Source organism: Lolium perenne, chromosome 6, assembly GCF_019359855.2.
Source record: "Lolium perenne isolate Kyuss_39 chromosome 6, Kyuss_2.0, whole genome shotgun sequence".
Classification (NCBI taxonomy): domain Eukaryota; kingdom Viridiplantae; phylum Streptophyta; class Magnoliopsida; order Poales; family Poaceae; genus Lolium; species Lolium perenne.
In genome coordinates, this window is record NC_067249.2 from 13,724,051 (window position 1) to 13,738,125 (window position 14,075).

General features: G+C 46.2%; 2 protein-coding genes across 4 annotated transcripts; both read right to left on the reverse strand.

Moving 5' to 3' along the window:
• Nucleotides 1-712: 712 nt before the first annotated feature.
• LOC127308821 (luminal-binding protein 3) lies at nucleotides 713-4,560 on the reverse strand. Its single transcript, XM_051339726.2, has 8 exons — nucleotides 4,403-4,560; nucleotides 3,425-3,692; nucleotides 3,121-3,335; nucleotides 2,786-3,028; nucleotides 1,952-2,431; nucleotides 1,710-1,864; nucleotides 1,542-1,624; nucleotides 713-1,452 (listed from the first exon to the last, which is right to left on the reverse strand). Exons 1-8 carry the CDS (start codon nucleotides 4,449-4,451, stop codon nucleotides 948-950), a joined length of 1,998 nt encoding a protein of 665 aa, XP_051195686.1. The 5' UTR covers nucleotides 4,452-4,560; the 3' UTR covers nucleotides 713-947.
• A 2,523-nt stretch (nucleotides 4,561-7,083) lies between these two features.
• LOC127308820 (transcription factor IIIA) lies at nucleotides 7,084-13,519 on the reverse strand. 3 transcript variants are annotated; one of them, XM_051339724.2, is made up of 7 exons: nucleotides 13,303-13,519; nucleotides 10,703-10,846; nucleotides 9,998-10,138; nucleotides 8,219-8,504; nucleotides 7,873-8,108; nucleotides 7,642-7,785; nucleotides 7,084-7,528 (listed from the first exon to the last, which is right to left on the reverse strand). In XM_051339724.2, the coding sequence occupies exons 2-7, from the start codon at nucleotides 10,844-10,846 to the stop codon at nucleotides 7,358-7,360; spliced, it is 1,122 nt and encodes a 373-aa protein (XP_051195684.1). In that variant the 5' UTR covers nucleotides 13,303-13,519; the 3' UTR covers nucleotides 7,084-7,357. The 3 variants fall into 3 exon arrangements, with proteins under 3 accessions (XP_051195684.1, XP_071677505.1, XP_051195685.1); XM_071821404.1 differs by lacking the exon at nucleotides 13,303-13,519 and adding an exon at nucleotides 11,644-13,245; XM_051339725.2 differs by lacking the exons at nucleotides 10,703-10,846; nucleotides 13,303-13,519 and adding an exon at nucleotides 9,705-9,858 and having other exon boundaries at nucleotides 9,998-10,135.
• Between the last annotated feature and the right edge of the window lie 556 nt (nucleotides 13,520-14,075).

Genomic DNA, 14,075 nt, shown 5'->3' on the forward strand with positions numbered 1-14,075 from the left:
TTAAATAAGAAAGAAAGAAAAAATCTGTCTAGTAGAGAATCCATCATTTTACCAGTGACAAATGAGGATTTTTCTTCTCTCTTTTCTTTGACACAAGCAGGGGCAAAAAGTCTAGTAAAATGATCTTGGAGATTTTTGTCCCTTTCGTTGTCTCGCTTCGCCACATTAAAGAGTGTCACATAGGACAAAAGAGATATGGAATAACAATCACGATTGCGTTCGAGAACCTCACGCTACATTCATTTATACACAATAAAGAGTTAGTTCTTTATACATTAGAGGAACACTGAAGTGAAGAGAAGGAGAGGAGAGATCAGATCACTAGCACAGGACCAGAGCAGCCGCGGAGGTTTTCTAGCAGATGTTATGACTCCCGGAGGCTGACCTGGGAAGTCATCGGACTCGGACTCCAAGTGGTTCAATTAGGTAGAAGAAAACCGCTGCTGTTCAACTCCTAGCCGGACCAGCCGGACCGTTTATCTGACTTTGAGCGTGTAAAAAGCTGGAGTAGCATTTACCATCCAAAGTCGAACTTCCTTTTTCCTTCCAAAATACAACAGTGGCCAAGTCACACTCAGACTCAGTCCAGAAACCTGACCTCCAGCCAGGTGTTCTTTCTCCATTTCTAAAAGAGTTTTTTCTTTGGGGATGAGCTTTTTTTCGACAAAGCTACGAAATAAGTGCAACAAATGAGTCCAACAGGAGGTATAGATAAAGATAAACAGCATCAGCTTTTCTTCACATAAATTCCGATGCAAATCCGCTATAGTAACAAAACGAAAAACCATCAGAAGGAAGTAGCAAGAGTTTCTACAACTCCATCAACAACAGATGTCTCTGGTAGTATCTGCAAATAAACCTGACCACCCCAAACCCAGCCAAAGTAAGTGATTATCATGACCCTCTCCCCTACTAACCATTACAAAAATTGGTTCCACCGACAACATCTACAGCTCGTCGTGGTCCTCGTCCTCCATGCCACCATCAGCACCCTCGCCACCTGGTGCGCCGCCGGACCTCTGGTACACGGCGGTCACTATGGGGTTGCACACAGCCTCCACCTCCTTGAGCTTCTCGTCGTAGTCCTCCTTCTCGGCGGTCTGGTTCTCGTCCAGCCACTCCAGAGCCTCCTTGAGGGCCTCCTCGATCTTCTCCTTCTCCTCGCTCTCCAACTTGTCCGCCAGCTTGTCCTTGTCGCCGACGGTGTTCTTCATGTTGTACACATAGGTCTCAAGCTGGTTCCGGGCATCGATGCGCTCCTTCACCTTCTTGTCCTCCTCAGCGAACTCCTCCGCCTCCTTCACCATCCGGTCGATCTCCTCCTGGCTCAGGCGCCCCTTCTCGTTGGTGATGGTGATCTTCTCAGACTTGCCGGTGCCCTTGTCCTCCGCCTTCACGTTCAGGATACCGTTGGCATCCACCTCGAAGGTGACCTCAATCTGAGGAGTGCCCCTGAAATTTAGTTCAAACACATAATCAGTCCAACTGTCATATTGCATCTCACATTAGATTCATTGACTCTGATTTCGAAAATAACAAACCTAGGAGCAGCAGGAATTCCATTAAGGTCGAACTTGCCGAGAAGACGGCAGTCCTTGGTCATGCTGCGCTCACCCTCAAAGACCTGCAGATATATGCAGAAGTTAGGTCTCAGCTGACTGACACCAACAAGTTTCAAGTCAGGGAGAAGGTTGTTCATTGTCTGTTACCTGGATGGAGACGGTGGTCTGCTGGTCCTGGTAGGTGGTGAAAACCTGCGACTTCTTGGTGGGAATGACAGTGTTCCTGGGGATCAGCTTGGTCATGACTCCTCCAACAGTCTCGATACCGAGGGTGAGGGGAGCCACATCGAGGAGGAGGATATCTGTATCAAGACAGGATCATAGTTGTGTAAGTAGGATGTTTCCAGCTAGTAGGAAAAGAAATATGGCAGTAAGAAGATTCATTGTACCTTTGGTTTCATCACCACCCTCGCCGCTCAAGATGCTTCCCTGGACAGCAGCACCGAAGGCAACAGCCTCATCAGGGTTCACACCCTTGCTTGGCTCCTTGCCGTCAAAGTAGTCCCTGAGAAGCTGCTGGACCTTGGGAATCCTGGTGCTTCCACCAACAAGAACAATCTCGTGGATCTGGCTCTTCTCAAGGCCAGCATCATCCATGGCCTTCTTCACAGGTCCCATGGTCTTGCGGAACAGGTCGTTGTTCAGCTCCTCGAACCTGGCACGGGTCAGTGGCTCCGAGAAATCAGTCCCATCAAAGAGGGACTCGATCTCAACACGGACCTGGTGCTGGTTGCTGAGGGCTCTCTTGGCACGCTCAGCTTCCCTCCTCAGCTTTCCAAGAGCACGGTTGTCCTTGCTGATGTCCTTGCTGTACTTCTTCTTGATCAACTTGATGAAGTAGTCCATGATTCTGTGGTCAAAGTCCTCACCTGGAGAGATTACACAGCTCAGTTATTTGCACCACTCAAAGCTCAATGACATGATAAACTAAACATGGTCATTTTAGCTCCCTGTTCTAGTAAAAGAAGCAATGCATAAACTGAGGGACTGCTGAGAGCTTTTTGTACAAGCAAAGAGCACACTTCAAGACAGCAGTACTACAAAATACCTTTTGTGCAATTGCAACATGTGGCATTAAAACCAATTGCACAGTCTAGAAATCTTTACAGAATAATCATGATTTTAATCAGAATCCACAGCTTGTCTAAATGAATTTTTCAGTTGGAAACTAATGGCAGTATAGCAAAAAAAAAAAAATAGTGAAAGACAGAAGATATATATACCTCCAAGATGGGTGTCACCGTTGGTGGCCAACACCTCAAACACACCGTTGTCAATGGTGAGGATGCTGACATCGAAAGTACCACCACCCAGGTCAAAGACAAGGATGTTCTTCTCACTGCCCTTCTTGTCCAAACCATAGGCAATAGCAGCAGCAGTCGGCTCGTTGATGATCCTAGCAACATTGAGGCCAGCAATCACACCAGCATCCTTGGTCGCCTGTCTCTGGGCATCATTGAAGTACGCTGGAAAAAAGGAACAGACAGAAGTGAGCAATGACAACTCAAATATTCTGACACTTTTGAATAAGAAGAAACTGAATGGCATTATTACTAACCAGGGACAGTGACGACAGCGTCATTGATCTTCTTCCCGAGGTAGGCCTCAGCGGTCTCCTTCATCTTTCCAAGGATCATGGCGCTGATTTCCTCAGGGCTGAACACCTTGGTCTCTCCATCCTTGATCTTGACCTGAATGTAAGGCTTGCCCTCCCTGTTGACAATCTTGTAGGGCACGAGCTTCATGTCCCTCTGCACCTCCTTGTCCTCAAACCTGCAACGAAAACGCCGCAGAGGTCAGGCACCACATATTACCAACAATACCACCAAAGAACAGCAGATAAATGGGGCAAGCGGCATTACTTCCTCCCAATGAGACGCTTGACGTCAAAGATGGTCCTCTCAGGGTTGACGGCCGCCTGGTTCTTGGCAGCCTCACCGATGAGCCTCTCGCCATCGGTGAACCCAACCCACGAGGGCGTGATACGGTTACCCTGGTCGTTGGCGATGATCTCGACATGGCCGTTCTTGTACACACCGACGCACGAGTAGGTGGTCCCGAGATCGATACCGATCACGGTGCCCAGCTTCTTGGCCTCCTCCTTGGCAGCGCAGAGCGCAAACAGCGATCCTGCATAGGCATCAGCAGCAAGCAGATAAGCAAATCTGTTGTTCCTTATTAATTAATGTGACCTCAATGCAACTGGAAATACATAAAGCTGCGTAATTTCAAAGTACACATACATAATTCAGCTCACATCAGTAAATTCCAATTCAACCACCATGGTCAATTATTAAAACTGAATAATTCTCTAAGGAAACTGAATAATTCTGTAAGGTTCTAGTATTACCGGTTGAACTGCTTGTACGGTAGAATCACGCAAAGCCCACCAAACCTTGGATAAAATTACTTGCTATCCTAGGGTGTCACAATTCGGCGAATTGTGAGCCTTCAACGGTAACCCTACCACCGCCAAGGCCAGATCGCGTAGCCGACCCAAACCTGCTGGCCGGGCAACTACACCGGCAACAGGATCAAACAAACCTAGCACACTACAACGATGCAAGTAAGTAAGCAAGTAACCGAAGTTGTGCCAAAACCAAGCAGCCATTCCTAAATCACGGAAACCACTAGCTAGTACCGATCCAGCCTGAATGGCACTGTTGCTCCGAGCACCCCGGATCCGCCGAACCAATTGAAGCTCCGGCGGGATCATGCGCGAGCGAGCGGCCCGGATCGCAGCTCCCCGAGATCTGATTCGGGCACACAGATCCAACCAAGAGAAAAACGAAACGGAACGGCAGGCGGGGGAGTTCGAGATCGAGATCGGGATGGCGCACCTGCGAGCAGGACGCCGAGCAGGAGCGCGGACCCGCGGACACGATCCATCGCCGCCGCAACGCGCTCGCCCTCTTCTCTGTTCTCTCCTCGCCTTGGCGTTGTTGCTGTCGATCTCCTCCTTCGCGGAACTGGGTTTGATGAGTTTTAACGAGATGTTCGAGCGTGCGAGAGATTTATAAACGAGGTGGCGAGATCCAACTGAGCTCCGGGTCGCGTTGGCCGGAGCGTCATGGGTCCGAGGTGGACGAATCGGGAGTTGCCACGTGGCGGGCCGGGCCAATCGGGGCGGCCTCTGTGCTGGGGTCGCCGCGGCCGTCCGTGGCGCGGATCCGACGGCTGGGACGGCGCGGCTCGACGCGGAGCCGCGGGATTGGCCTGGGTCGCGTGGATCGTTCGAGCGAGTTCGGTGCCGGTCGGTACACGCCTGGCAGGTGGGCCCGGAATAAGGTTGTACTAAACGGAATGGAATCCAGTTCTGTCCGGAAGGATATGGACATATCGTGTTTTTTATCACGTCAATGTCCCTGATTTAGAACAGCGAACGTGGTGGCATTTTAGCAGCTTCAAATTCCAATGTGTGCAGTGGGAATTTAGTTGCTTCCAAATAAGAAGAACAATGTTGAGCCATGCTTCCTCTCGCAAGGGGTACGACCTAAATGTAAATAAATACCACACGGCCGGTCATGTGAGTTGGAGCATGCGAACCAAAGTACCACGGTGAAAGCCACACGCTAAATTCCAAGTCGACGAGCATCGGGCTCGTCATTAAGTGGATTCGGAGACTTTTGATAATATCTCCAAGGGTCGAAGAAACATCTTCTTACGGCCGAAATACCACAACAACTTTGATATCTTTGTTCCCAACCTCAGTTCTCAACAGCGGAATAGGGGCCAACCGTAAGATAGGTAAATCGAAGCTCAATGTTCTCGTGACACGATTGGTCACTCGGTGGAGTTCACACCAAGAGAGATACCAAAGGCTATTTGAAAACTCCTCCCGCCGCCAAACAGCAGGCTCTGGGGGTTGGGGATGGCTTATTCTACGACGTTCATTTTCATCGCTCTTTTGGCCCATACAAACCCCCAAAGTAAGGAGCTATGCACAAAGATCTGAAGTCGACTCGTCAATCTACGTCACTAGATGACATATCCTTGTCTTTAGGGGCCTACTGCATTTCCTTCATGTGACCCTTCTGCCGAAAATGTGGCACATAGTACAATTTAGAGAGGTATAGCAAGCATTTGACCATCTCAAGATTAAGGTGTTCCTTTGTAGCTCATCGGTGGTGGTAAGGTACTATCCAATCAAAACATTCACAAGCGTCACGCGTTGAGTTGTAAAATTAATGTGATACAAGTGGCTCAATCACGTCTTCTTTATGTGCGCCTTGGCAAGATTCGTGGGGGTGGTGTTGAAGAACTTTTGTTCTATAATAACTTTTTCAATTTCTACGAGACCTCACAAGAGCTTATGTACCAACCTATCAAGATTGTTTTGACCTAGCTAACCTTGCAACAAAATTTGTAGAGAATTTATTCTAAACATCCAACCCAAATTGTATTGTCTGTTGAATGTTACAACGGACACACACAGTCACCGGATCTCTAAACGACATGCCCTCTACGTTAAGCGAAGAATCTTAATTCGTAGCACCAAAGTGTTCTCTTCTTTGTACCCTTTTGTTTTTGTGCTGAACTAAATCTTTCTAATTTTGCTTTTGCTTTGTAATGGTACCTTGATGAGTGGTTTGGGGCTTTGTATGTGAAACATTATGTACGACGTTGAGACTTCAATGTGAAATCTACCAATTTTCAACTTAATTTTGGAAGAAGTTGAGGCAATGCTAACAACTATCGGATCGTTGCACATCAAGCTAAACTTCGAACGACAAATCTTAATTCATAGTTCAGCCTTTAATCTAAAAAATATATGTTTTACACAGAGACGGAGATAAATGTGAAATCTAGCAATTTTTAGCTTAGTTTTGGAGAAACAAAACTAAGATGGTACCAACAACGAAATCGATCCACTGCACAGCGCACTGAACTTGGATAGTAACACCAGTAAAACTCAGGCAACTTCTCTCTTTTTTTTCTCTGGGCTTCTAATGCTATCTTGAGATCGACTTTGGGCTTGAAATAAAATCGTAGCTCATCTTGCGCCTTTCGTCTAAAAAAGAATTTGTTACAGTGGTCTGTCAAAAGAATAACCTATTACACTGAAAATTCAACATAAAACCTACCTAGCAATTTTCGATTCATTTTTTACAAGAAAATTCAGACTCAGCAAGCACTTTTCCTGTTCGAACTCAGACCACTAACACAGAATAAACCAATATGTACATCCACTAACACAGAATAGACCAATGTGTACAAAAAGATCACGAATTGCTCAAAACGCTTCACCATGCCCTTCTTCCCCCTTTCTGTTGACCTCCCGTCGGCAGACGCCACATGGCATGTACGTTTCGCTGATAATTGTTTGACGGTAAACAGTATTCTCCAGCACTCCCGTTTAAAAAGTGTACGTATAGGATTACCAACTGATACAACTTGTTTTCCATTCCAACATACAGACTCAAGATTCTTACACTCGCTTGTAAACAAGTGTTGCACTGCTAGTCCGCTAACATAACTATGATCCGCACAGCATATGTAACAGATACAACTTCTAAAAATATAGACAAAAACATGGTTTCCATTTATATAGCAGCCGTCCAATTACAACATAGAACATCAAGACGGTTACGAACTCAAAATGCCCAAAAACTGCTACTACTCCAAACTACTAGTGACAAGCATCCTATAAAATACAACTGCCGCACTGCTACACTACAATTAGAACTGTGTTCCATATATATAAACACGAGCTTCACGACCACACCAACTTGACGTAGTACAAGTAGCACACCTATACATGACAACCTCCAAATGATTGCAGGACAATAGCAAGGCTATTGAGAGTGGTTCAACCAGCGCATATACTCAGCACCATCCTCCAGAGATGAGGCCATACCAGGAATGGTCACCCTCTTGCGACTCAGAGACTCAACTGTCACAGCTTGTCTCTTCCGTCCACCTCTTGGACGCGAGTGCATCCGCTCGGCCATCTCCGCAAAGTCACCCTGCATGAGGTTAAGAAGTCATTCACACCATCTGAGAACAGTGAAATCATGCGTCTTCAGCTTTGAAGACATGTACAATTTGTGAACCATACAGATCGCGTAGCGAAACTCACCTCTACATATACATGGGCGCTGGATTTCTCGTGCCTGTCCCTAACATGCTTGTAGGTGAACACCTTGCCACAGCCCCGAACTCGACACGAGAAAGTTATCACTTGATCATGGCATGCCTTCATATGCTTGGTTAAATTTGATTTCTGCAATGATAGGGTACAGGAAACTTCAGCTGAAAATCCATGTAGCTGAAACAAGAGCAAGAGAAAAGTAAGAGGCAAGGGTCTTACGTTGGAAAAGGTGCTTTCACAGCCCTCAATACTGCAGTTTATCCTTTCAGTAGAGAGGCCTTCAGCATGGGCTCTTAGATGCCTTTTAATGTTCTTCTTCAGGTGTTTCCCACCACAGATATCGCATTGAACAAATCGATGACAGGACTGGCTGTGAGCCTTCAGGCACTCAACATTTGTGAATGTCTTCAGGCAGCCAGGTTCACAGCAGACTACTTCTACATAGTCCAATTTGGCTGCGAGAAAATAGCAAAATATGCATTCAGATTTTGCATAAATATGAAGCTTCTGTGAACTATATGATCTAACAAGGAGTCTACTGATATTATTAGCACTCAGGACATACCATGTGACTCCTCATGTTTTTTCAGCCGCGAAGCATACTTGAAAACCTTGTTACAGCCCTCCTCCTCGCAAACACAATGCTGGGTACTTTTACTGACATTTTGATCCTCCTGCTCATGCATTTCCTTGACATGTCTTTGCACATTTGCCTTGAACTTGAACCTCTTTCCACAACCTTCCAGGGGGCATGTAAACAACTTCCCCTGATGCTTAAGCATATGCCGGTTCAAGTGATCTTTTCTTATATAGCTGAAGGGGCAGTCTTCGAGTGGGCAGACGAAGGATCTCTACAGTCAAGCAGGAAAAATAAGTCTAAACTGAAGCTGTTGCAGTACTGTTACTAGTTTAGTAAATATTGTATTGCCCCCGACAAGAAAAACAGTTATTCAAATCGTCCCTAACTTAAACCCATATCATCCAAACAATTACAAGAGGGTGACAAATTCTGAAGACTGGATTTTTCATGAAACGGCTACATGATAAACTTTAGCCCTTCACATTTTGCTCCAACTCTACAACCCAAATTTATGCTCAAAACTAATTTAAAGAAGATACAAACCAAAACCAAGTGACACAGCTTGCAGACAAAGTAACGAAATATTGTCACCATAGCGAGCTGAGAACCAACAAATACTGGTGCCGGCTTTCTGAGACGACATTTTGATATTGGATCCTCTCACTCTTCATAATGCTTCCATAGGGAAGCCCACGAAGAGATAGCAGGATAAAATAAGGATATTGCAAGCCTTATCTCCAAAGGATCCATAACAACCCTAAAGCGCAATTGTCATGTCAAGATTGTGAGTATTGTCACCATAGCGAGCTGAGAACCAATGGAGAGTGGTGCTAGCTTTCTGAGACGACATTTGATATCGGATCCATTCACTCTTCGCAAAGCTCCCATAAGGAAACCCACCTAGAGATAGCAGGATAAAATAAGAGCATTGTCGCCCTTATCTCCAAAGGATCCACAATACATCCAACGATTAATTGTTGAGTAAATACTGATGAATAAGTATCCACACCATAGCGAGCTAAAGAACCTACTAGAGATGGCCCAAGCTTTCTGAGATGGCATTTCGATTTTGGAACCCATTTCTTTCCTCTAACTAAGGACTGCAAAACCTGAAGCCCAAAGAGAGAAGGACAAAGAGAACAGTAGAAACAAAGGAGATAGATGGCCTCCCATATTCCCTGTAGGTTCCATTTCACGATTATGAATCATTACGATGTAGAATACACAGCATCGAGGCAACCTATAGCAGTTATCTAGGCCTCGCATGCCCCTATAGAAACGCAAACATAATGCATGCACAAGTCAACCAACAGAAGCCTAATTCAGCAACCATGTTCGCAGCATGAACATAAACAGAGAGACAATTCATTACTGTAGCTGGAAACAAAGTGGCGCAACAAATTACGCAGATTGTCACACTAAGTTATGTAATGTGCAAAACAGCACTAAACAAGTATAAACAAAAACAAACCTCATCAATGAGCGTGAAAGAGGCAATCTTGTTGGAGCTTCACAGGAGGTCATCCCAACCTGTTACTAGTCCAAACAAGATTAAGATGTGCCTCCATGCATTTTGGAGTTCATTAAATGGGATCCAATGCTTCACACTGTAAATAATCTAAACCCTGCAAAACATTTGTGTTTAGTGAATTGTAAAGAGTAGTACAATTTGTTTCACAGCCAGATCAGAAGATGCACATGATACAAAAATGTGATGTATTATAATCTTATCCATTGGTTTCATATTCTATTCATACAACCAACCTTTTTGGAATGACTTTGCATATGCTGCTTCAGATGAGCTGGCTTCCGGAAACAAGCTCCGCACTCTTTACAGATCTGCTTAACCACATGAACAATTTTTTCACCATTTGAGTTGTAGATTTCTGATATCTCCAGCTCATCCTATAGATAAATGTGGGAAAGAAACGATTATAAATACCATATACATTTTGTTAACAGAGTGAAAATATGGATGGAAACATGATGCACAAGTAATGACTGATAAAAACCAACACATAATTTTAAAAGCAATAAGCATATGAGCCAAATGACCGAATTTAAATGATGATGCCTACAAAGTGACATGATCTACGATCTACAGAACAGACAAAAGGTCAAACTTGACTTCCTATTTGAAGTAGGATGAGACATCAATGGTTCCCACTTCACATCTCTATTTCCATTTGAACTGTTATGCCACAATGCAAGTCTTTTAAGCAAAACAAAACTACAGCTGCTGCAGTAACAGTAGTTGGGTGGATGTAATGTGACAATAGCAGTACATATGGTCCAACATAATAAATTTATCATAGATCCCGTAGTCAACGTGCAAGGTGAAGGTGTTTACATATTTTACACAAACCAAACACACAATACCTATGTATCAACAGAATCAAAAATAGGTGTGCACTGAAACACAAAGAATTATTCTGACCCATGTGCAAAAATATCTGCAAAACAGTGTACCTTGTGCTCAGCAACCATGTGAGTTCGGATGAGATATTGCTTGGACCTAACAACAGTGCAAAATTCACACTTGTAGCGTCTAATGTCTCTGCCATGTGTCTCTTCAACTCCTACATCTCCATCGATCTCACCTCCAGAAGACATCTAACAGTGGGCAAAAGAGAAAGTCAGTAAGCAGCATCTATTACAAGTAACAAACAACTTGATGAAACAGGCACAGAAGTACAGAACACAAACAGATCAAGATCACTGGAAAATGATTGCAAATTGGTACATACCTAAAAGTGGTATATCTAACTCTAATGTTCTTTTAGCCAATATCACCAATCAATTCAACTATTACACATTGCACAACTTTTAAGTGCAATAACTCAATATGTTTGTCAATTGAGTCCTGGCTGGTGAAACCCCAATCAACACCAACAAATATAATGCATTGCCATTAAATCGTAAGCATAATAATACAGAAAACAAAGGTCACCCATAATTACAGGTGAACTTGTAACAGTATGAACAATATATTAACTGCAGTATTGTTAGTACAAGATCCTAAATTCTGGGACATGACACAAAGCTATTTCAAGAAAAAAAAATCTTAATTTGGAATATCTCCCATAAAAGTTATCAAAGAAGAAATGGCTAAGTATACATATTTAGAATAAGAGTTCCTCATCTGTATAGACTAATGAGTTCTCTTCCAGTTGGAATAATCTAAGATCCATCTTTAACTGTCTATCGATTCCTTCCAATGTGTCATAGATTTCCCTTCGAGCATCGTGTGCCTTGTCCTCAACCAAGAATTCATGGACACCACCATCAACTTCAATCCAACTACACCCTGGTTTTTTGAAGATCTTCCTTGTTAACATTTGCTTTCTCATATCCAGAGCTTCTTTCCACCTATCAGATGAAGCGTATATGTTCCAGAGCAGCACATAAACCCCATCATCCCCTGGTTCCCTCTTTATAATCTCCTGCCCAGCAATCTCAGCCAACCTATCATTGCCATGAACAAGGCATGCACTGAGGAGTGACCTCCATATAACAGTATCAGGTTCCACATCCATATCGTAGATCATGGCCTCTGCTTCTTCTAGTAGTCCACCCCGTCCTAGCAAATCAACCATGCATCCATAATGCTCAAGCTGGGGACTAATGTTGTAGATTCCACGCATTCTATCAAATAACTCTCTGCCTTGCTGTATTAACCCAGCGTGGCTGCAGGCTGACAAAACTGATATAAAAGTCACGCTATTTGGGGCTACCCCAGACCGTAGCATGTCCCCAAAGAGCTCAAGGGCTTTGCTCCCATCACCCTGGACAGTGAAACTCGAGATCATAGTTGTCCACGTGAACGCATCCTTCAACGGCACCTCTTCGAACACAGCAAATGCCATCTCTATGCTCCCACTCTTTGCATACATGTCCATCAGGGCATTGCTGACGATTACATTCGTGCCGATATTGAATTTACTTCCATATCCATGGATGACACGCCCTAGATCTAGAGAACCAACGTCAGCACAAGCGGACAGCACACCCACAATCGTAACATGAGTAGGGCGGTGCCCCTCCAGCACCATCCTACCGAAAAGCTCCAGAGCTCTTACAGGGTTCTTGTCCTGAACGTGGCCAGTGATCAATGCCGTCCAAGAAACCGCGCTCTTCATAGGCATCTTGTCAAAGAAGGACAACGCTGAATCCAAACCAACGCACTTGATATACCCGTGCAGCATGGTTCCCCAGGTAACCTCGTCCTTCAGATCCATTTCCTCAAACACCCCCAACGCGCCCTCAAACCTCCCGCACCGACCGTACATATCAACCAACGCGTTTCCGACAACCAACTCCGACCCCAGCCCGCGACGGAGGATCAGCCCATGCACCGACTCGCCCACGCGGAGATCCCCGGCACCGCCAGCCGCCGAGAGCGCACCGACAACGGAGAAGCCGTCGGGACGGTGGCCAGACGCCACGACGCGCCGCGAGAAGAGGGACATGGCCTTGCGGTGCTGGTTCAGCTGCAGGTGCAGCGACACGAGGCTGGTGAGGGACACGAGGTCGGGCTGTGGGATCTCGCCGAACAGGGTGCGGGCTTCGGTGGGGCGGCCGAAGTCCGCGTAGCAACGGAAGAGCTTGCAGGAGATGGACTGGTTGTGAGGGTGCAGGCCGTGGGTGATGGCCCGCGCGTGGATGCGTTTGAGCTCGAGCAGGGACTTGCAGTGGGCGAGTAGGTGGTGGCATAGGCTCCTGTTCATTTGAAGCTTTGCGCGCTCTCTCTCGCGCTCTCGGACAGCAGCCACCTGGAATTGTAGAGGTGACGTTACTGGGACAACTAGAGTGACTAGTAATCGCTAATCGATCTAGGCTACTGGTTATAATCGGCAAGAAAACAGCAGTTCGTCACGGATCTGGGCACTGGTAATCTAGACGCGGAGCTCATGTTTAGTTGACATTCTGAACTGCTAGTTGGCTCGTGGGACGAAATGCAGCAGCCGGAAAACGCTTGTTCAACCGGAATCGCGGGAAAATTCGGGACGGGCCAACGGCAAACTCCGCGGGCAATTCAGGCAGAGGGATAGGGATGGACGGGCGCTCACCGTGATCCGGAGGTGGAGTCGCCGGGTCGCAGCTCGCGGCGGCGGGGATGGAGACTAGGTGGGGTTGGGGTGGTGGTCGCTGGTAGGCGTGGAGGGTGTAGCGGCGGTGGTGGTGACGACGGTCTCCTGCTGCTCGCGGCCGTGGGGAACTGGGGATGAGTGACCCTGGCTCGTCGGCAATGGCGGCGGCGGCGGCGGCGGCGGCGGGAGGGAGGAGTGCAGTGGAGGAGATGGTTTCCTTGCCTGTTTTGTAGGAGATGATGAAAACCTAGCGCGCCCGTGTCTTCGTGGGCCTAGTGGGCTGGCCACCGATGGGTCAAACTCAAACTCCACGCTGGCTCTCCTCAAGAAACCTTCGGCCCGCCAATGGATATTCTCAATCATGCATTCAATGGACCATGAGGATTTTACGACGATGGTAGTCTCCCCTCCCTATGGGCTATCTGGTATGCAAGGAGGAAGGTGATCCATGAGGATATTTTTTTCAGATAAAAGATTTAAGAGCCCGACTTTGAATCAACAAAACCCTCAACCGGCCACGAGTTACAAACACACACGATACTGGGGATGCCAGTTTACAATACAAGCACAAAGAGAAAAAACGACACCCAAAAACAAAGAGGACGACGACTACAGCAAGCATCCGCCATGGTGTCTTCGGCTCGAGCAAATGAAGAACGTTGAGAATCGCCGGCAGAAAGCACCGGAATCCCCACCAACCAGCTACACGAGTGCAGACGCCAGCCACGGGTGACTACGCAGAGAGGATGCAA

Excerpts from the sequence above, each read along its gene's own strand:
- LOC127308821 (XM_051339726.2), bottom strand. The coding sequence starts at position 4,451 with ATGGATCGTGTCCGCGGGTCCGCGCTCCTGCTCGGCGTCCTGCTCGCA. Across the intron at positions 2,432-2,785 it reads CGGTGACACCCATCTTGGAG|GTGAGGACTTTGACCACAGA; the intron begins GTATATATATCT and ends TAATCTCTCCAG. Across the intron at positions 1,865-1,951 it reads GGGTGGTGATGAAACCAAAG|ATATCCTCCTCCTCGATGTG; the intron begins GTACAATGAATC and ends GTCTTGATACAG.
- LOC127308820 (XM_071821404.1), bottom strand. The coding sequence starts at position 12,960 with ATGAACAGGAGCCTATGCCACCACCTACTCGCCCACTGCAAGTCCCTG. Across the intron at positions 10,847-11,643 it reads GGGAACCAGGGGATGATGGG|ATGTCTTCTGGAGGTGAGAT; the intron begins GTTTATGTGCTG and ends GCCCACTGTTAG. Across the intron at positions 8,109-8,218 it reads AAAACATGAGGAGTCACATG|CCAAATTGGACTATGTAGAA; the intron begins GTATGTCCTGAG and ends ATTTTCTCGCAG.